The 22,764-nt window shown below is 32.8% G+C and overlaps 3 protein-coding genes across 3 annotated transcripts; all 3 read left to right on the top strand.

Moving 5' to 3' along the window:
- The first annotated feature begins 8,724 nt into the window (after positions 1-8,724).
- On the top strand, positions 8,725-9,509 carry LOC144997268 (uncharacterized). The gene is made up of 3 exons (XM_078957133.1): positions 8,725-8,861; positions 8,989-9,043; positions 9,263-9,509. The coding sequence occupies exons 1-3, from the start codon at positions 8,780-8,782 to the stop codon at positions 9,414-9,416; spliced, it is 291 nt and encodes a 96-aa protein (XP_078813259.1). The 5' UTR covers positions 8,725-8,779; the 3' UTR covers positions 9,417-9,509.
- Positions 9,510-15,066: 5,557 nt separating this feature from the next.
- Positions 15,067-18,153, top strand: LOC145046152 (B3 domain-containing transcription repressor VAL2-like). Its single transcript, XM_078994452.1, has 8 exons — positions 15,067-15,437; positions 15,799-15,880; positions 15,960-16,058; positions 16,278-16,411; positions 16,491-16,590; positions 16,671-16,845; positions 17,120-17,199; positions 17,849-18,153. The coding sequence occupies exons 1-8, from the start codon at positions 15,319-15,321 to the stop codon at positions 17,849-17,851; spliced, it is 792 nt and encodes a 263-aa protein (XP_078850578.1). The 5' UTR covers positions 15,067-15,318; the 3' UTR covers positions 17,852-18,153.
- Positions 18,154-19,739: 1,586 nt separating this feature from the next.
- CCDA (cytochrome c biogenesis protein family) lies at positions 19,740-22,745 on the top strand. The gene is made up of 12 exons (XM_078957900.1): positions 19,740-19,943; positions 20,071-20,205; positions 20,477-20,532; positions 20,616-20,749; positions 20,846-20,931; positions 21,035-21,066; positions 21,441-21,602; positions 21,671-21,743; positions 21,827-21,927; positions 22,024-22,116; positions 22,255-22,301; positions 22,404-22,745. Exons 1-12 carry the CDS (start codon positions 19,853-19,855, stop codon positions 22,483-22,485), a joined length of 1,092 nt encoding a protein of 363 aa, XP_078814026.1. The 5' UTR covers positions 19,740-19,852; the 3' UTR covers positions 22,486-22,745.
- Positions 22,746-22,764: the final 19 nt, after the last annotated feature.

A 22,764-nucleotide genomic window follows, 5' to 3' on the forward strand; every position in this document is an offset into this window, starting at 1 on the left:
AAAAACTTTTTTATTTCTGTATCAAAACTCATCACATACATCATTGGTGGGGGGGGGGGGGGGGAGAGAGAGAGAGAGAGAGAAAGAGAGAGAGAGATGTGGTTTTATATTTTTTGTTTAATTTTAAATATAAAAAATTATAAAATTATAAAAAAGAAAAGATATCAATAAGACAAAACTAGTCATTTGAAAAGTTTAAAATAAATTTAATGGCAAGAGAGGAGGTTATGTAAAAAAGGGAGTCAGAGACTAAGACAACTATTTTTGTTCCCGTTTATATCCTTAATTGGACCAACTTCACAATAACCAAAACATTTCAAACTAATGCCCAACTCCAAAATATTTTGGACAAAAATTACAATTTTTGACAAACAATAGACAGATTCACAATTTTGTATAAATTAATAAATATATACGTACAAGTTGACATTTTATTTTTGTTTATATTTGATTTTTTTTGAAATGTTGGAGACTTCAAGCAAATTTAACCATAATGCAATCACATGACTGCAAACAAAGAAGCGAAGGAATGATTATTGTCTTTCTATTTACGTTATCATTAATACATTTTTTATTTAATTTGAATTGATTTAAATTATTTTATTTTAAAAAATAAATATAAAAATGAGAACAGGTAATGGGATAATTCCAAGGATCTATCTAGAGTCTGGAGCCCCAATCATTTACGTTTACAATCAAATATGTACAAGAAAATGACATCAAATATGTACAAGAAAATGAGTAAATCCATTGGTCACATTTTGACACCAATTCACTAAATATACGAATAAGATGAAGAAAATATGTTTGATTTTGATTCTTAAACTAATAATTATCATTCATAACAATTTTTCAATAGTAATAAAAGAATAGTATTAATACCTATTGTCATTTTCTAATAATTTACATACTATGTTATTTTCTCATCATTTTAATTTTTTTTTTAAAAGTATTGATGTTGATAATAAGTTAAACGATTACTTATTTGATCACTGGTTTTTAGAATAAATTTAAATTTTGTATTGAATAAGTTTCAGTTATTATTGCCAATAGTTAATTGTATGTGTATATTGAAAATCCTATAAAATCATGTTTAATTAATAATTTATTAAAAAATAACTGATTAATAATTATGATTTTTTACTATAAAAATTTAATTGATTTTTATAACCGTAAATATTACGGGCTATAAGTTAATATCATATTATATATTTTACTTTTGAAATATGTTTGATAAGTAGCTTCATAAATTTGATTGTTGTAGTTGGTTTGCAACTTCACAACCCCAACCCCCCCTCCCCCCCATATTATTTTTTCTGACAAATTTTATATTAATTTTATATAAACTAGTAGATTTGTTTTATGCTATGTTTGAAGTAATTTTCATATGTTTGATTTAATAGCTTATTTGCTTACTAATACGTATAAAAAGTAATTTCTAAATGAAACATTAAATATAATTTTTTTAGCATGTTTTATATTATTTTAAATAAAACTAGTAAATTTGTATTTGTTTTATGTTATTTGAGAAATAATTTTCATATGTTTGTTTAAATAGCATATCTGTTCAATATCATGTATAAAAAGAATTTCTAAATGAAATATTAAATATAATCGTTCGATGAAGTATTAATATTATAATAATGAATAATTTAAGCATAGATTTAAATTTTGAAATCGGAAATTATTGGACATGTGAAAAAGACACATCAAATTTTGAATTTTTTGATTCCACATTCACTCGATTTTCAAAACTAAATTCTAGTTTGAAAATGAAAATTTGAAATATTATAAAATTAAAAGTTGACTTATTTTATATCCCCATGACGTTGAAGCACGTAGTCGTGATACGCATAATTAAATTCAAGTTAGTTATATGTTCTTTACTTTTTGTTTTAAAATCTACAAAAATTGTTAAAAATCTAAATTATTTTTTTGGATCAAATTAGGTCATAATGTTGGAGTTGGAGTTCTGTTGAAAGACATAAACATATAAATGCAGTAAAGTGATGTTGGCATGTGGGTGAACACTTTAAAAATATGATTGTGCATGATCGTTAACCCTGAAATACACATGGAAAATGGAAAAAAGATCGGGTGCCACAATGCCATCATTTTCTTTTACAAGTCCACCATGTGGATGTGGAAGTGGCACAAATAATTCATCATTTATCCCCTCCCCCTAGTAAAAAAAAAGAAAAAAAAAAAAAAAAAAAAAAAACAAACAGTTGAGGAGCTCATTTGAGGTATTTCAAGGAAAACAATCGGAAATTACCTTTCATTGCAGTAGTTATTCAATTGAGATTTAACTTTTATAGGTCGTATCTTTCTTATTTTTTACTCTGTTATTTTGTATCACTTTATCTTTCTTCATTATTTCTTGCTCTGTTTTAACTTAAAAAAATGTCACATTTTACTTTGTTTTTGTTCTCGATAATACACCGTTATTTCTTCCATAAATTTTTCGATAAAAATTGATTCCCATACACTCGTAACATTTTTAACCACACTTGTTTTCCCGCTTGCTACACTCCAATAGACCATTCTAAAGTTTGGGAGTCATGGTTGATAGGTATTGTAGAGGAATGCTCGAGGACAAGTCTTTTCGATTGAGGGGATGATGATGTATGTTTGCAGTATTGTTTTTTGTTTTTTCACATTGTTTTAACGATTAATAATATAGACCGTCTAAAAGACTAAAACACGGTTAGAGACATATATGTTATAGTTGTTTGGGTTAGAATTACATTAACCCTCAGTATAATCTAGATGTTGGTTAACAGAATAAAGTAATTGTTGAATTATATATAACTAATACCAATGTTGAAAGAATGAATGAGATCGTTGTAAGTTATTGTAAAGTTGATGTAACATGTTTTAAATATAAATGACATTGCACCGGTATAGACTATTCAACAAAGACCTTAAAAACAACTCAAATTTTGTAGCTAAAATGTTAAAACTTACATAAAAAAAACTGGCCTACTTGCAAAAAGCATATACATACATTATCCACGCTCCTTTTTACCATGTTGCATTGATCCCACGATGATTGAGCTTTTATAGCTACTAGTTATTAGTCCAAGCCTTAGCCTTAGCCTTAGCCTTAGCATTAGCATTGGTTGGACATGTTGGTTTTAAGTAGGGGTGTAAGTGAGCCGAGCTACTCATGAGCTACTCGAGATCGACTCGTTAAAAGCTCAACTCGAGATCGAATTAAACGAGCCCGAGCCGAGCTCGAGCCGAGCTTCAATTAATGGGGCCCGCGAGCCTAAACGAGCCTATATATATATATATATATATATATATATATATATATATATATATATATATATATATATATATATATATATATATATATATATATATATACTAGCCGTCTACCCGCGCAAAGCGGCGGGGCACGTGAGTTCTTTCGGTGATATGTTTCCATTACAAAATTGTTATGTTAAAAAAAAGTACATGTTGAAGACAATATAATCAAACTATGGTGTTATTTGTTACATCATGCATCAAATAACCAATAAAAAGCAACCAGTCAAGACGACACAAAATATTAATCGTGCAATACTTCTTTATACACCACATTTGCTGTATAAACCTCATCACCTTTTGAATTTTCGTTAGGCTTTACTAATACTTTTGTATTGCAACGTGAAACCCCTCTGGACAATGCAACATAAAGTTGTCCATGCGAGAATACTGGTTCTGGAAGATAGATACCTACATATGGAATTGTTTGTCCCTGAGCTTTATTGATTGTCATTGCAAAGCACAATCGAATAGGAAACTGTTTCCTCATTAGAGGATCGATGGTTGCTACTAATTGCTTGTAACTGGTATTGGTTTCATATCGATGGATGTGGATTCGCATATGAAATCAATTGTGTTCGCATCTATGAAATCAGTTCGCATATGACATCAATTGAGTTCGCATTTGGTTTTGTGGGTCAAAACAGTTCGCATAAGAAGTTCACGATTTGTTTGAGGTTAATTGATTTTGATTTCGCAAGCTTGGAGTCGGAGATCTGGATTGTGTTCGCATCTATAGAATGCGAGGAGAATTTAATGGTGATATTCAGTTCGCATTTGGTGACACAAGTACGTGGTTGATGATTTTTGGTTGGTTCGCATTTGAAATTAGTGGGTTTCGCATTTGGCTTCGTATCTGGGTTTCTCAAACAACTGAAATGCGAATATGAGACAATTGATTAATTTCTCAGTTAATGCGATGAAATGCGAATGAACTCAAAGACGGATGGATGCAAGATGCGAAGAATTTGAATGAAAATGCGAAGTTTTTAATGTATAAATGCGAATTGGGGAAGAAAGCTTAGAGTTTCGCATTTGGCACCTGATCTTTTCAAGAAATAATATAAGTGGTCCAACTTCGCAAAATGGGGTCATTTAATCAGAAAATCGATCATTCTTTAAATATGACATTTAATCAGAAAATCGATCTAAAAATGAGACATTTGGTGTTTATCGATTTTTCAGGGTCGACGGGTTGTATGAAAAGCGAAGGCTGAGTAATTGAAAATTAGAGGATCGATGGTTGTTGCTACTAATTGCTTGTAACTGGTATTGGTTTCATATCGATGGATGTGGATTCGCATATGAAATCAATTGTGTTCGCATCTATGAAATCAGTTCGCATATGACATCAATTGAGTTCGCATTTGGTTTTGTGGGTCAAAACAGTTCGCATAAGAAGTTCACGATTTGTTTGAGGTTAATTGATTTTGATTTCGCAAGCTTGGAGTCGGAGATCTGGATTGTGTTCGCATCTATGGAATGCGAGGAGAATTTAATGGTGATATTCAGTTCGCATTTGGTGACACAAGTACGTGGTTGATGATTTTTGGTTGGTTCGCATTTGAAATCAGTGGGTTTCGCATTTGGGTTCGTATCTGGGTTTCTCAAACAACTGAAATGCGAATATGAGACAACTGATTAATTTCTCAGTTAATGCGATGAAATGCGAATGAACTCAAAGACGGATGGATGCAAGATGCGAAGAATTTGAATGAAAATGCGAAGTTTTTAATGTATAAATGCGAATTGGGGAAGAAAGCTTAGAGTTTCGCATTTGGCACCTGATCTTTTCAAGAAATAATATAAGTGGTCCAACTTCGCAAAATGGGGTCATAAAAAGACAAAAGTGCAGAATTTTCATTTCGCATCCCTGTAGTCTTCGCAAAATGGAAAATTTTACCCAGTTTCGCATTTGGGGTAAATTTTTTTGAGAAATTGGAATATTTTCAAACTTTTTTTCTTAAAAAAAACACATTGTCTTCGTCTAAGAGAGGGAGAAAAACGATTAGGGTTTATAAGGGAAATACTTCATGGCAGTGGGATTTATAGCAGGGTTTATAAGGTGGAGAGAACAAACACACGTCTGCTATGAGATATTTTAATCAGCTGCAAATGCAACATTTAAAGGATATTTGTTGAAGCGTATTAGGATGAAAAGGTTTTAAATTTTGAATGACCATGAAATTAGGATTTTGCTGAGAAATATAAGGAATCAAAACAAATTTAAAATTTAATATTATTTTATTAATGGTTGTTTGTAATATTAGCTTAATCGTTTGTACGTCTTAAAAAAATAATATTATTATATTCAATCTATTTATAGAAATAGTTAGATTTCTTTTATAAGTAGTAAAGATATATGCATAGAGGCTCGTTTAGGCTCGATTAGGCTCGCGAGCCCACTAAATTTTTCATGAGCCGAGCTCGAGCTTCATTTTAAGGCTCGAATCGAGCTCGAGCTTCCTCAAATTAAACGATCCGAGCTCGAGCTTGGTCAGGCTCGGGCTCGACTCGGCTCGTTTACACCCCTAGTTTTAAGTGTTGGAGTTTCTAAGTTTTTACGCCCTATACAAAATTGCATTAAATGTTATTTGTATGTAACAAAAAATAGTAAGAAAATAAAAAAACTAAGTCTCCATTTGACATTTGTCTACGAATCGATCCTATTCATCACTTGCATTCAGTCATTCACGCCGGCCATTATTAGGCTATTAGCTTTAACAATTAACAATACACATTTTAAAAAGGTCAACTTTATTTAATAGCCTAACAAAAGTTTAAGGAGTCAATGAATATAAAGTTGTTTGATTTTTATTTAAAATTATTACAACCTTATAAGTTATTATTTCAGTAACAGAACCTTTATAACCATTAGTGGTGCATTTTATATGATTACAAAATATCAAAAATCATTTACATATCACCCAATAAACTTGATCCATTTGTTGACAATTTCGTTTAGGCCTAAATGTTGGACACAAGTTCTTTTATTTGGGTCCTGGATTAATATCTCTAAAAACACATATAAGGAGAGTGTTTAATTTTATTTTGTGTTGGTTAATTTGAACTCGTTATTCTGTTAATGTGTTCAATCAATTGACACTTGTGTTCCATAACAATGACTACAAAAATACAAGCCTATTTATTATTATTATTTTGATATTCTATCAAACAGATAACAATAAAAATACAAGGCCATTTTTATTATTTGTATAACTAACTATAATGTATAAAGCTTTACCTAATGCGTTGATTATTGTAGCCTTGTAGGGTCGAGTCCACTCCACACCACCACGGGCCCCTACTCCCCCATAGACAGGGCCATTTGGTTCGTACTTTATCTAGAAGTGTTTCTACATTATGTAAAGTTTATATAAATATGTAAAAATGAAAATTTAGTTATATCAAATGGTTAAATTTTCTATAAAACAAAAAACAATACTTTATTAAACAGAATAAAACATATATCATGTAAATTATAAAATAATAAAATATCTTCCTTTACGACATACCTTTTCAAAAAATACACAATAATAGAGTAAAAAAACAATTATTAGAAACAAACGACGAAGGGAAGGTTCCAATTAGAAATAGAAAACCACATAAAACCAAGGTTTTGGATGTTTTTTTTTGTTTCACTTGTTTGTAACAAATGCAAATGCAAATATTTCTTTGACATTTTTGCTGCGATGATATTATTATTACATAATGATGGTTGGTAATATTGACTAAATATCATTGTAATTCATATTTTCTGATTATATACACGAATAGTAAGAAAACAAATTCTATGTATATATTAATTAAAATATCGATAGTAACATAAAATATCTATAATCATTTAAGTTGTTCATATATATTAGGAAACTCATTATTGAACTAGGGATAGTACCCAACATTGAAAGACCTATCATGATGTACAAATCATAATGTGTTTTGATACTTTCACACAAAAACAAATAGTAACCAAAGGGAGTCGACACATTTGAGAAAATTTTTCATTACGTTGGAGATGTTGTTCGCATAAATAAAGCATTGTTTTTAAAGTTCCTAAATATAAAAATCTTGCATACGCATTGATGATCATGTTATAGGTATTGGACTTTGTTTGAAGCTTATTTAAGTTGTAATTTTAGTATTTGGGCATTTGGAACATAATCAATATTATTTAAAGATATGAATTGATAATACTTGATATGATAACTTTCATCAAATATTATATGTTCGTGTTACTATGTTTAATCCATGAATAACTAGATTATTTTAAACTTTCATGGTCGGTTATGTTATATTGTTATGAGAACAACATTAATACTAATGTGAATGTTGTTCGATATTCCATATTGATGAATTTGTGTATTGTCAAGAACAAAATTCACATATACCAGATTGATGGTCTATACTAGATCAACTCAACCTTGATATGTCACTTCATGAAATGCCATTATAAATTATTGATGAATCTTGCATATTATTGTGTATGTATATCTTTTTATTTGAGTATATGTTGGCTTTAGAATGAACAAATTGCTATATTTTTTATGGAATCAAATTTTGTTATGAATAATGCAATTATAAATGTTATTATTGGACATAAACACATATAATCAAGATTTGGTTTTCTCATATACTAGTTAGTTGAGAGTGTGATATCACTTGGTCGATGAATCGAATATATGAGTGTATGACCACTCACAGACGATATCGACACGTTGATCAATTTGGTATGATTATCTACTCGATTTCTAGATAAAGAAGCTATCGTTAACTTAATACGAAAATGATTAGACCTTCAAAAAAAATACACAATATACAAATCATGGTTGTCAAAATCGTAATCCTAGGTATGAAAAACGATCCGAATCGTAAAAGGATCGTATTTTGGGTAGGATCGTAGGTAGGATCATAGGATCGCGATCCGATCTGATCCTACCTTTCCTTGATTTTTTTTTTTTTTTTTTTGCAAATGATTTTTTTTTTACTACTTTATGTCCTTTACCCTTACCAATCTACCATTTATCATTTTTTTATTGTGATCTATGATTAATATTTTGAAGTTTTTAGAACATTTGAATGAAAAAGTAAATGTTTGAAATAATTTTCATGATTAAATATTATAAATTAAAATTATATTTTATTTTGTAGGATATTAGGATCTCGATCCCCATCTTACGATCCCGATCTTACAAACCCAAAAACGATCCTAGATAAAATCCCGATCTATACACCTATTAACTATACACGTATTATCGTTTAAATAGATACAATGGTGAAGAATTAATAAAACAACAAATATAATCGGCCCAGAGCATGCTGGCGTGCTTGGTAAGAAGTAAGAAGTATGGGTCCATTTTGTTAGGCCCGGTCCATGAGTCACTTGCATTGCATCCCCATTAAAACTTAAAACTAGGGTTTAAATTATTTTCCTCTGCTTTGATTTGTGAGAGTCTAACGTAACCAATCCATGGCGAAGAACAGGAACAAGAGTAAGAAAAATGCTTCCACAGCTATGAACACCGACGAGGTCTCCATCGTTTCACCTCAAGGTATGGATCCATCCATCCATACTATATATGTGTTCATGTTTTTGATGTGTTTGTGCTCGCGTCTTTTCTCGCTTGTTTACAGTTAAACGCCTTAATTAATGAGGCATCCATTAATTTTTCTCTGTAGTTACAGCGATGGACACGTCGGAGACTGTAGCTCCTAGCCGGACTCAAATCGGCAGGTCAGAATTGATTTTGGATACTTTATGATTTCAGTAGTTGTTTCGGTGGTTATTATTCCAAATATGGATAGTCTTGAATTTGTTTATGTAGAGTTCAATGCATAGTAGGAATTATATGGTAAAATTGTATACAAAGTAGAATGCTGTCGTGAGAAACTATTTAACATTATAAGTTCAATGCATTTTGGATTCCTCTTAAAGTTCTCTCTATCTATCCAGAAAGAAGGGCGTACAAATGAAGCGTACAAAAAATATTAGGAAGAAGAAAGCCATAGCGAAAGCTGTTTCTCAAAACGAAAAATCTGCCACCAAAATTGAGAAGAACGAAAGCAAGACATTGAGAACCAAGTCAGCAAAAACTCTATACGACTGACCACTTGAGAGCATTTGTATTGGATATATATACATAGTAACATAGGTGTTGAAAATTCTATGGCTTTGATTATTTATAGTTCTGAGTTCATCATTTTTGTCTATGTTTTGGTGAATGGATGAGTTCAATTCTAATTTGGGACATTTGCACTTTTTATATTTTAGTTGAATCATCAAAGTAACCGAGGAGACGTGAGTAGACGTCAATTCAACTAATATACAAATGTCCCGAATTGTGGTTAAATGCATGAGATATTCAAAAGGAATGCATTGATAACGCAAGGATATCATATTAAAACATGCGTAGAAATTCATCTAATCTAGCAATTTGTCTTTGATCATTTATTTCATAAGATGATATGTTTGTTTTGTTATGCCCCTTCGATATTTTTTTAGGATATTGTTTTGCAGCGTTAGTAATAGCTTTGTATATGTAGGCTATTGCTATACTTGGGTATAGTTCTAATCTACAATGTTGTTGTAATAGGAAGAGATAAAAATATCATGCTATAATAAAGAAATCAACAAAAAAATGTTATCCCTTGTATTCAACTCTAAAATCTATCTTGTGTATGCTATTGCTCACTTTTTATCATGTTAGAAGTTATTTTCATGTTTAGTGGCTTAATGACATTTGGCGTGTTCGGTTGGAGCGTTTGAGAGCTTCTAGCTTTTAATGTTTCGTTTTGAACGAAATGTTCCAAGTGAAAATGTTACTTCACGTAACGTTTAACAAAATACTATTGGTTACCCGCTACCAGCTATTTTTACCGAATACACTCAATGTATACTATTGTATGCTATATTTTGGTACTCTATTTGGTTGATTTTATTTGGTTGATTTGGATGATGCGTATCTAGTGTAAAACAAGATGATCTTGTATCGGTATTGTAATGTGTATTTTACCATTATAAAAAATGTATGCTTAGACAAGCTTTTGACGAATATTTGTATGGAGCCTTTTATTTATTTATTTTTTTAACCATGTGGTGGATTGAAATTCAATAGCAACACTTGGTACAAATTGGTAATTTCACGACCATAAGAATACGCAAGACACCTTTTTGTTTTCTTATCAATGTATTTAGTGTCATAACTAATATTATTTTTTCTCTGCTGGCCACTTGCTTGGATCCCAAATAATTGCAAAAGTGGAAAAGACTTTCATAGATTGGACTACAATTGTAGAAAAAAGAAAGAATGGTTATATGTAGAAAAAAAAGAAAAAAGAAAGATGTAACTTATAACGTATTTTCATAATTATAACATACTCTTTTTTTTCAGATATGCATGATCAACTTTATGTATTAATATCACACTTCCATTCATATCAGTTACTTTATATTGATGTACCCATACACACATATAAATGTCAAGTTTTGTTCCATAACTTCATATACTTTTGATCTTTAAAAACAAGTATATACCCGTTTCTTAACCATACACTAGCTTATTTGATTTTATCCACCAATTTTCTAAATTATTATAAGGTTTGGAGGCCGCCCAAAAAACTATTTCAATCACTTAATGACAACATAAACAACAATACCAATCCAATAAGAATGAGGCAAGGAAGATTTAAGATGTAGGCAATCGAGCCTCTATCTGAGGGCGGAGATACTGCTTCCATTGATAAGGAAAATGATATCTTTTCTCTTTATTATCCAAATGTTAACCAACAATGGATATTTGACCACAAAAAAAAAAGTAATGTAACGACCCGGAAGTTTGAATATTGACTATACTGTGCAGTGTGCAAGATAAAAAGCTAGTCCTAGGGTATATGTTAAAGTAAGTTGCTATTTTGCAGAAAGGCATCCTACTTTGAAGTTGGATGTGAGATGGAAGAGGATCGCGATGCGTATGTGTATTGATGTGATGCGTCTTGATGTCTAGATGAAATAGGACATGTGGAGCAAGGATGGGACACATGGTAGAGAATGGGGTATGTAGCAAAAGACACGACAAGTTGAAAAGGTAAGCGCGACACACACATATGATTCATGGTCGGGTACACGACATGTGTAAGCATGTGATTATCTCTGGATGGGACATAAGCCCTGGGCGACGCTCGAGTTGCCCACCGTTTGGGCATGCCTGATGATGAGACACCTGGACGCGACATGTCCATGAAAGTAACACAATGCATATGCACGTGATCCAACTTAGTATAAATTGAATGAAGTGCTTCTCTGATGGTTTCTCTAGCGTATCGAAATCAGAATTGATGAAAGTTGATTAAGGGTTAGAGACGGGAATCTTGAGGTCAATTTAAGAGGATATAGCTGTTGAATGAGCTAAGGTTTTAGACAATGTGATAAGTTGAGAGGCACCACAAGTCTAAAAAAACATAAGTTAGTTGTCACTAATCGGCCATGTACTGTGACATCCCCATTTTCACGGCCAGAAAAAACCGATTTGTTTATGCTTTGTTTTATAAAATCAGAGTAATATTTTAAAGAAAACGGTTGCGGAATTTGTTCCCAAAACAAGATATGATAATAACTTATCAAAACATTTCTCAAAGAGAATGTATAAATCATTTAATAATAAAACCTCGGGATGTCATGTTCCGATACAGACATATAAGCATAAACAGAACTTACATTCAATTACACTAAAGATTTACATCTCCTTTAATCTCTCAGTGCAAAGCAGCTTCGTATCGATACCTGTGATACAATTAAACTGAGTGGGTCAGGCTTGGGAGCCTGGTGAGCATATAGGGTTTTCAACCCACAATAATATAATTATTATATTCAATCATCAAAGAATCAACCCAACTACCCATCCCATTATCTTCTTTTAATCTTTCCTAAAGATATTATATTAAGGGTCATCTCCTATATCATATTTACCGCTCATCTCCTTACATCTTATATCCTTATATGCGTGTTCCTAAGAACTTTTCCTAAGGATCATCGCCTGTATCATATATACAATGCTAATTCGGGGATCACTCCTTCAATATATGTCTAGTAAGGGTTGCGGTATCATTGCATGATTACACAGCCACAACATCGCATGGACTCGTAAATCATAATAAGGGTTAGACTATCATCGCATGAATACGCAGCCACAACATCGCCTGGACTCGTAATTCATAATAAGGGATAGACTATCATCGCATGAATACGTAGCCACAACATCGACTGCACTCGTAATTCATCACCTATCTATCATCACCTAATTATCATCACCATTATATCCTCACCTTTCTCTTATCACATTCTTTCAACACACATCAACTATTTCATCTACCCATGTTCTACCCAACATATTTGTAGATATAAATTACATATACAACTTATTTAAAAACTCGTATAAAACATTCATTCAGCATCCATCTCAAGTAAACAAACAATGTATAAACACATAGCATGTATTTCATAGCAAATACTTCATATCTATGTGTAAGATGAAAGTGACTATACACTCACACATATAAATAACTTTATATTATACATATAACACGTATTTCGTATAAAATACTTCATAATTATGCGTTAGAAGAAAGTAACTACACACTCACTTGATCAGAAGATGATCGGACAACACTACGGCTTGTAGAAGTAGTATTCTTCGGTAGATTTGGAAGATCTTCACAAAAACCGGACTCCTCGCGGGCAGAGCTTCGGCTCGGGAATTGCACTTCTCGGGATCTTTGGGGCCTCGGGACTTGCTTCGGGGCTCGGGAATGATACCGGGGCTTCGAGATATTTCTTGCACGAAAAACGATGCAAAAACGCGAGAAAACGGGAAGAAATGAGCAAACTACTCGGCTACCCTCGACAACCTTTTATAGGGGCTGGAAGGCCGATTTATGTGGGGCGTAATCGTAGGTTACGCGGGGCGTAACCTGGATAATCCCGGTGACTCCCCCCTTGGATAATATCGAAAATTTATATTTAAATAAAACATCGAAAATATTTAATATACTTCAAAAATTCATATCTTCCTCATACGAACTCCGTTTTCGACGTTCTTTATATCCACGCGTAGGTGAGACTACAATCTACAAATTTTGTTTAGACTCCGTCGGCTAATTTTGACTTTATTTTTATTATTTATTTTTAGTAGGCCGGGACAGGAAAACTCCGTTATAAAATCATAACTTCTTCATCCGACGTCCGTTTTCGCCTATCTTTTTATCGTTTTACTACAATTAATGAGATCTTCAATTCTCATTTAGATTGTTTCGGCTAAAAACCGCTCGGTCTCAAATCGAGCATTCGGGCTGCGTACTGCTAAGTCGAAACTTCGAAAAATCATAACTTCCTCATACGAAGTCAGATTTGGGCGTTCTTTTTATGCACTCTCATGGTTTAACGTATTCTATGACTTTCATTTAGATTGCTAAGGCTAAATATCGCTCTAACGTAAATTCACTTTTTACGTCGCGTTGTGTCGTGCCGGTTTTGTCGCGAAACTTCGACATGTCATAACTTCTTCGTTATAACTTGGATTTCGGCGTTCTTTATATGTACGAAATCCTTGTAACATATACTACAACTTAGTTAAGATTATTCATTATAAATAATTTTTCATCAAAAATTCATTTTTGACGCCTATCATCTCTAAATTGACTAGCCTTGATCTACGGGCGTTACATGTACGGTTACGAAGCATAAATGGCTATGCTAAGACATATAGAAGCGAGTCGATAGATAAAAACTGGACTTAGATAAATGGCTATAATATAAGTAGATTTATTGCTACTATGGTTTTGTTTGTATCATTTGCAGTACCTGAATCAAAGTTTTATAAATGTATTTGTAAATGAATTGGAAATTTTGGGACCATAATTTGATAAATGGCGCTCATTGATAGAAAATGTATTTAAAATCATACTTTATTTTATTGTATAAAAGTATGGGTGTTACAAGTAACAAACCACAAAGTTGAAAGAAAACATTGGGGTAGAGTAAGCAATGCAAATACCACATATAACACAAACATAGAAAATGAATACAAACAATAAAGCATGAAACAAATACTAGCACGTAAGGCTGGAAGTAAAGATGAAATCACGAGACAAGAGAAAGACGGTAAATATCGTACAACAAGTCCAAATAATGGAAAAGACTGTAATACCTAAACTACTAATGGACTACTCACCTACATTGATTTTAAGCCCATGCAACCCATAAGAGCAAAGTCCTTCAGTTCAACCTTACACAATCTTCTCACTTCCTTCTTGACCGTCCTCTCCTTCTTGCATCATCGAAAGTGACTGTATCCACCCTCCTAACCACAATTGTCGGCCGTCTCATATTAACATGTCTAAACTACAATAATTTGTTTTTTCTCAATTTCTCAGTGATCGACATCATTGCATTGAAATTTTCAATTGCCTGCCTACCTCACGTCCATCACAACATCCTCATTTCCATGATTTTCATCTTAATCTAATGCTTCCTCTTAATCGACAACATTTTGATACATACAACAAAGTTGGTATCTTTTGCTTGGATAATTACAATTTTTAAATCAATACACTATGAGGATGACTAGAGAAAAGATGAATGAGCAAATGAACCAATCCAGAATAAAAAAAAACAAGAGAAAAAGGAAGAAATCTATAGGACAGTCAACCAATTGCTTTTAAGAAGTCAGAAAATTATGCTCAGAGTCAGAAGTTAAATCAGAAAATTCAACACTAAATTCCAATGAATTTTGACAAAAATTGCTCCATTTCCAACAAGTTTTCGGGTCTTTGAATCTTGATACTATTTATTTTGCTCACTCAACCGAAGAGCCTGCAATAAATTACATTCCCCAAGTTCCCTCTCTACAAAAGAGTGGTTTTCCGGCATTCAAACCCCAAACCCCATATTCTTTCTAACAGCCTTTCCCTCTCTTTCTAGGGTTTATTGATCGTAATTACAACTTGCAAGCTTCAATGGCATCTTCATCATCAAAAGCCTCTTGCTTTCAGTGCCAGGATTCAACCTCCAACTGCTTCAGAGACGGATGGAGACTCCGTAACGGAGAACGCGCTCACCTCTGCTATCAGTGCGCGTAAGCCCCCTACCCTCGCCTCCTCCTCCTTCTTCTTATTCTTCGTCATTTGAATGCTCAATTTTGTTCGTTTCTTGTTCTTCAATTCGATGTGCTCTGCCTGATGCTTTCCTCATCAATGTGGTCTGTGATTAGCGGTTAGCTCATGTATGACGAAATTCACTGACTTTTTTGCTTAACATCTGTTAATTGGAATCTTGACTTGCGTATCAAGCAATTTGTAGCATGTTTCTAAATTCAATTGGCTCAATTGCATGGTGTAGTTGATTGCTGCAAAAAAAAAAAAATAAATAAATCCGGAGACTGTTGACTGATAATTTGTGCTGATGTTCTTGACACCTTCTTTTCTTGATCAATTTAGCTGTGTGTATGAAGAAGGGAGGTTCTGTGAAACATTTCATTCAAACGATGATGGTTGGAGAGACTGTGAATCTTGTGGAAAGGTTCGTACAATGTATAATTCCGAGACTACACTTCTTCCATTTCCATGTTACCCTTACCTTACATGTTCTTAATTTGCAGTTAGTCCATTGTGGATGTGTTGTGTCATTCAATCAATATTTTCTTCTGGACTTTGGTGGGGTGATTTGCAGAGAATGTTCCAAGAAAAATCTAAAGCTGGTAAGACAGAATGGATCTCACTCTCAATTCCATCAAAACGTTACTTATGTATATATATATTGGATCAAAGGGAGTGATTCGCATGTGTACTAACCAAAAAAAAAGAAGCAAAAATGAGGTGGCTTTTTTGTACATGGTTCTGTGTAAAGATGTGGTTCCTTGTTGAACTAAAAGCTAAAACTAAAATTAAACTGAAAATAAAATAAAATAATATTATAGGCACGAAATCAGCGATATGCGCGTGAATTTCAAACGGATCCAACAGACGTACCGGATCTTGCCAAGAGAATACAGATTGAACCTCACTATTGGCCAGATGGCATTGTTTCAGACATAAAATGCATCTCAAAAACGTATCCTCTCTCATCTTTATTTAATTTTCAATATTCCATTCGCTGCCATTTCATTATAAAATCCTTAACCGATCATCAGCGTGAAACCTTTTCTGAATCCTTTGTTTGAAAAAGTGTTGACTGCTAGTGATGCTGACATGAAGTTGGGCCGTATAGTGATTCCAAAAAGATACGCTGAGGTGTGATATAATATAAAGTATAAACTCTCTTAGCATTTTTTTTTCCACAAAGGTTTATACTTTATATTATAATTGAGCAGGCATTTTTTCCGGAAGTTTCTGCACCAAAAGGGATAATGATGAATATTTTGGATATGGAAAGCAAAGAATGGGAGTTTGCGTTTCGCTATTGGCCTAATTGTGGTAGCAAAACCTATGTTTTAGAAGGCCTCAGAGATTTTATGTTTTCACGCAGATTACAAGCAGGCGATACAGGTAATTTCTCCTATTATGCTTTCATGCAAATTAATAGCAATCAACTTTCATTGATTTGTTTATTATAGCATATGCTACTTTCATTTGCTTCTATTACAACATCTTACTCTGAAAAGATCTACCCAATTATAGCAATGTCATCCAAGTACAAAGAAATTTTTACTGCTATAACTCGATAGTTTTTTTTCCAAAGTATAATCATTATTATAAGAAGAAATTTTGAACTGCAGTGCTATAATTGGCCTTAACATACAATAATTTATTTTCTTTTTAGTGTCGTTTTATCGTGTGGAACCGGGGGGAAAGATGGCCATTGGATTTAGAAAGACTTCAGTTGCGAAACCAGCTCATCAGGTATGTCATATTAAATGATATGAACACAAAACATAATATATTTTTTGTAATGATTAAACCAAATTATAGAATTATGAGAAACATTAATAGGATACTTCACCAGTGTATACAACAATCCAAACACGTATGGAATGTCCTTAAAATAGCAATAAAACTCTGTTATCACTTAGCTAAACAATCGTAATTCTTTGGTAGTGTTTGGCATGATGGAATCAGAGAAGGAATGGAATTGTTGCTCATTGATTCGTTCCATTAAAAATGAAAAAGGGTCACCAGTGTATAAACCATTTTTATTTATATAGTTTTGATGACATGAATCTTTTATAAAAATATTTAAAAGTTTAATTGAATTACAATTTGACTTTCAAAATTGATCTAGAAAAAATATTTTTTTTATTATAATCTTATTTGGGTTTTGGTGAGTTTATTTTATTTTTGTAAATAAAAAATTACCAGTTAAAACTAAATAACGTATTTCATAGCTAAAAAAATTACATATTTTTAACATATTATAAAATAAAAACTCATGAAAATTTGTTCTATTGATGAAATGTAAGGTCTTGTTAAATTTGTCTATTTCTTACTTGGATGGCTTATTATTTTTGGTCAATCTGTTAATTTACGTGGGGAATATTGAAATTTTTTGCAGTGAAAAAGCACATTCATCCTGCAGCAAATCCCTGCAAGTCTGCATTTTATGTGTCTATGCTAGCGAAGAAGATCTTCACTCGAGTACTTGCTGTCTTCTTAAAATCATAATCTTCAGTTCTTGTGAAAGCATTTTTGATCTTAAACTTTAAATGGTTACCCTTTGAAAGTAGAGTGTAACATAGACAAATTGACGCTCTCTTATTTTGGTGAGATAATACTAATAGTTTCCCTTGTTGGGTTTATAAGAATTTCTTAATCGAGATACTTTTGATCTTTGAAAATGGAAGATTTGGTTCCGTATAAGTTTACAAGTCCATTTATATGAAAAGGGGCAATATAAGTTGTATTTGTTGATAATGAGTCAAATGGGTATTGTAGAAATATATCGGCTAAAACGGTAACAAGTTAAACGGGTTGAAGAGCTCCAAGATTGTCTGAAGTGTGGGATGCTTACATTACAACCTTGTGAATTGTTGTTTAATATAAAAGAAAATTTGAGATTGTTATATTTAAAATATATGTAATCATATTGTGGTCCCATATATGAGAACAAAGGTGATGTACAAACCTGTGGCCACTATAGATGTATTAAGTTGCTTAGTCATAGGTTGAATTAGGGTTTATGTTGAGATCTGGATACCTTTTGGATTGTGTGAACATTTTCCCAACTAATATTTCTATCCTATGTCTGGGTTGACATGTCTTTAGCCTAAAGAATATTTTAGCAGTACCCATACAAGACTGAAGTAGAACGAGCTCACTCTGCGAGCCAGACAATTGTGGAAGAAGGTACATCAAATTCACAATGTTTTTAGCTCTCTTTATGGCTAAGCTGCTAATGAAAATAACATTTCTACTAATAGCTTCCCTAAGAAGTTTGACCCATAATGGCGGTCTTCCGATGCCTAGCGGGAATAGCCCCTCACGCAGCTTTCTACCATCACATGAGGGCCAAAAGAGCTCGGTTTTCTTGATACTCAACTGAAGGCCCAATTTTGAGCCAATAACCTTAATAATGTCTAACACTTTGGCCACCTCTTTAGAATCTCCAATAACTCAATAAGTGTGTCATCATCAAGGTACTGTGCATGGAGAAGAAGCTTGCAATTGTCTCTAATATTATGCAAGAGCAGGTGCAACACAAGGACAAAGAGAAGTGGTCCCAAAAGGCTTCCTTGCTGAACTCCAGTAGTAGACCAAATATGCGTGTCTCCTAATACAACCTTGCTGCTTGATCATATAGGAATTCTACCCACAAGGATATAGAAGGGCACCTAAATCTGACCTCATGAAGTAATGTGGATCTGTCAACAAGGTTAAATGCATTGGAAAAGTCTATGGTAAACATGAAAAAACTGGAATCTAAAAATGCATTGGAAAAGTCTATGGTAAACATGAAAAAACTGGAATCTAAATATATAGAAGGGCAGGAAATATTTGATTTGAAAATCATTGTTTGTGTGTACACTCCAAACATAATTTAGGCCAATTTCAACCACAAAACACTAAAATGATGACTTTTTAGTACTAAAATGGTGTTCTTATTCTAACCACACTAAAAATTTAAATTTAAAATATATAATATTTTCTTTTATCATTATTATGTTTTATCATAACACAATAACTATAATATTTTTAATAGCTACAATGAATACTATCTTTTAAAAATGTCAATATTTCTCACTATATTATTAATTGGTATTTACATTTTTGTATTTTATTGTTACTGGTGTTTTTATATTAAATTGTTACGGGTGTTAATCTCTTTTATGGTTTCATATCTTATATCTTAAAATATGAAATACCAACCAACGTAGCAGCAGGTTAGAAGAAATTTGCACTCTATTTTTATGTTACAGAGAGTATATATAGAAATTTGCATCCAAACACCTATAAAATGACCGTTGCTAAAATAAGATGTGGTTCACGTAACGACTGCACTCGACTCTTCCCCCTTTCTCTACAACGAATATCACTCTCTAACTAGGAAGAAGCAGCAGCTATGAATTTGATTATTAATGGAAACTATGGCACCCATGGAGCTCCATATGGCCTCATCTCAAGCTATCATCGCCCACAGAGAAGCATATCTGGTTAGTTAGGCTTGCTTTTGCTTGCCCTTATTATTATTATTTCTCATCTATTTGCTAATTAATACGATCATATCAACTTTTCTCTTGTTGTTCATGACATCATCTGTGATCTTTTCTGAAATCAAAGGAACATATGTACTGCCAGTCAAAATGATGAAGAAATCGCTCAGTAAAGACGATTCCTCAAAAGAAATGCAGACGTCTTCGAAAATTGACCAGAAATTAAGCTTGAGAATCACCTCGCTAACGACCGCCATCTCAGGTACTTATCTCGACAGAAATTAAGCTTTAGAATCACCTTGTTCCTCTGTTTAATTTTCTGAACATCTGTAAATCCACCAATATTTTTAACCTATCTGGATTACGTTGTTTGATATGTTGATTTTAAGGGGGTTTTCAATGTCCTTCAAACTGATTGCTGTGATTTAAAGTTGCATTGAATCTGATCATGATTCGTATTATAGGGTCAAAATAATGGGATTTCAGTAATCAAACCAAAACTAATTATATATGTTGGTTTTTTGATGCTTCAGCAGCAAATTTGGTTTCCAGTCATACTGCACACGCATTGGATATGGACGCAATCATGGTACTAGGAACTCTTTCTCATTAACTTTTCTTCTCGTGTTCAAACGTGTTGTTCTTGTTCTAAGATCAAGTCTTTGAAATCAGGAAAGAAGTGCTTCTTCTGTATACACTTTAGCTGATGGAGGGCTTGGAGATTGGTTTGGAGGCCTCATGTATTCAGCTGGACAGCAGGCAAATGAAGCTGTTCAGGTTCAGCTAGGAGCCCTAAGTTTGACTAGGTTCATCCAATGTCTAATACCATTTTATCAGATTTATATATTTTATAAAATTTATTGATATGATAGTTAATACTTACTAGTTATTCTTTTTCACAGTTTGGTAGTTATATTTGGTGCGGGTCTAGTGACTAGCCTTTCCCCTTGCACGCTAAGTGTTCTACCTTTGACCCTTGGTTATATTGGTAACTACATCACTTTTCTAGCATTAAATTTAAACATTTTTTTTAAATAAAAATTGCCTCTGATTGATGATGGCTGATCTGTGGGCATGTTGCAACTATTTAGGTGCATTTGGATCTGGAAAAAGTAGAGCACAGGTTATTTATCTTTTTTTTTTTTTTTTTTTTTGTCCTGTCTCCTTTAACCTTGTGCTTTGCATTTACATAAAATTCAAGAATTTCCATATGTCGATTTTGCCATTTAACTATTTTCTATAGTGATTAAACCATTACACTTTTTCGATCGTCTTTTGAGCTATAAAAAACGTGTAAATGTTTAATTCACTGCAGACAGTAGTTAAAAAGTGACTACATTGATAAAATGGTGAAAGTACATTTTGTTATTTTGCATGTTACCCAATATAACAAATGATTGAGTTGTTTGGTTTGGTAATTGGTTTTTTTTATTTATAATCGAGTCTGATATAAATTAAATATATATATATATATATATATATATTTTTTTGAATTAGATTGTAGGCGACTCTCTTGCATTTGCATTTGGTTTGGCGACAACACTAGCATTACTTGGTGTAGCCGCCTCATTTGCTGGCAAGGCATACGGACAGGTGGGCCAGGGTTTACCATTGGCGGCTTCCGGTTTGGCGGTTATTATGGGTCTAAATCTTCTAGAAGTAAGTCGTTTTCCCTCTCTTAACTGTTTTGATTATACAGCTAATAATGAATGTATTATTAATTATAGGTAATAGAGCTACAAATGCCTTCATTTTTGGACAACTTTGATCCACGTGCAGCAGCTGCTAATTTTCCTTCGAGTAACTAATTAAATTCAAAAAAAAAAAAAAATCTTATTTCTTTTTGGGCTTAAAGATATAAAGTGAGCGTTTTGACTTGACAGGTGTCCAAGCGTATTTGGCTGGTCTTACATTCGCATTAGCTGCGTCACCTTGCAGTACTCCCGTGCTTGCCACCCTACTTGGATATGTTGCAGCATCCAAGGTAAGAAGAAGGTATCATTATCAAATATCAAATATCAATCACCCATTTTAGACAATCAGTCTCACAGGATGACTTGAGTGTTGTTGTTGAAAACAGGATCCCATAATAGGTGGCAGCTTACTGTTGACATACACAACTGGCTATGTTGCTCCTCTGCTTCTTGCTGCTTCCTTTGCTGGAGCCTTGCAGGTATACTATTGTGACAGTGTATATATTTTAATTTTAGTAGACTTGACTTGGATCTTTTTTTTTTTTTTTTCTAAAAATATATTTGAGTACTAGTAGTAGTATTCATGTGGGCATTATTGATTGTGTTAATGTGTACAGAGTCTACTCTCTTTCCGCAAGTTCTCTGCATGGATTAACCCTATGAGGTAACATAGTATTATCGACGTATTGGGCTCTGTTTTTCCATTAATAAAATTAAAATATATATACGTACTTCCATGCTGATTGCTGAGCTTTTTTGTTTGCAGTGGTGCGCTACTGTTGGGTGGTGGTGTTTATACGCTTTTGGACAAGACTTTCCCACCTACTTCCATGACCATGATGATGTAGTTATTACTAGATTGATTATAGTGAATTATGTATGCTTAAGGATGCAACATGAATTATAGAACATTGTATATAGTTTCATTGTTGTCCAGTCCATCACATCGCTTTAAGTCATTATAGTCGGATGTTGAAATGCATAGTTAATATATATTTTGAGTTGTAATACTCAGAATAAAAGTTAACTATAAGAATTTGTTTAATTTGATAGTACGTTGGGTTGGGTTGGATGGATAACGCAGGTAATACAAATTTTTTTAACATTATGTTTCGATGAGATCAGCT

This window comes from Lactuca saligna, chromosome 5 (assembly GCF_052625555.1).
Source record: "Lactuca saligna cultivar CGN05327 chromosome 5, ASM5262555v1, whole genome shotgun sequence".
NCBI lineage: Eukaryota > Viridiplantae > Streptophyta > Magnoliopsida > Asterales > Asteraceae > Lactuca > Lactuca saligna.

Bases quoted from the DNA above. Each gene is read 5' to 3' on its own strand.
- LOC144997268 (XM_078957133.1), top strand. From the start codon at position 8,780: ATGGCGAAGAACAGGAACAAGAGTAAGAAAAATGCTTCCACAGCTATG. The intron at 8,862-8,988 runs GTATGGATCCAT...TTTTCTCTGTAG, and splicing joins CTCCATCGTTTCACCTCAAG to TTACAGCGATGGACACGTCG. The intron at 9,044-9,262 runs GTCAGAATTGAT...CTATCTATCCAG, and splicing joins AGCCGGACTCAAATCGGCAG to AAAGAAGGGCGTACAAATGA.
- LOC145046152 (XM_078994452.1), top strand. From the start codon at position 15,319: ATGGCATCTTCATCATCAAAAGCCTCTTGCTTTCAGTGCCAGGATTCA. The intron at 15,438-15,798 runs GTAAGCCCCCTA...TGATCAATTTAG, and splicing joins CACCTCTGCTATCAGTGCGC to CTGTGTGTATGAAGAAGGGA. The intron at 16,846-17,119 runs GTAATTTCTCCT...TTTTCTTTTTAG, and splicing joins ATTACAAGCAGGCGATACAG to TGTCGTTTTATCGTGTGGAA.
- CCDA (XM_078957900.1), top strand. From the start codon at position 19,853: ATGAATTTGATTATTAATGGAAACTATGGCACCCATGGAGCTCCATAT. The intron at 20,206-20,476 runs GTACTTATCTCG...TTGATGCTTCAG, and splicing joins GCTAACGACCGCCATCTCAG to CAGCAAATTTGGTTTCCAGT. The intron at 22,117-22,254 runs GTATACTATTGT...TAATGTGTACAG, and splicing joins CCTTTGCTGGAGCCTTGCAG to AGTCTACTCTCTTTCCGCAA.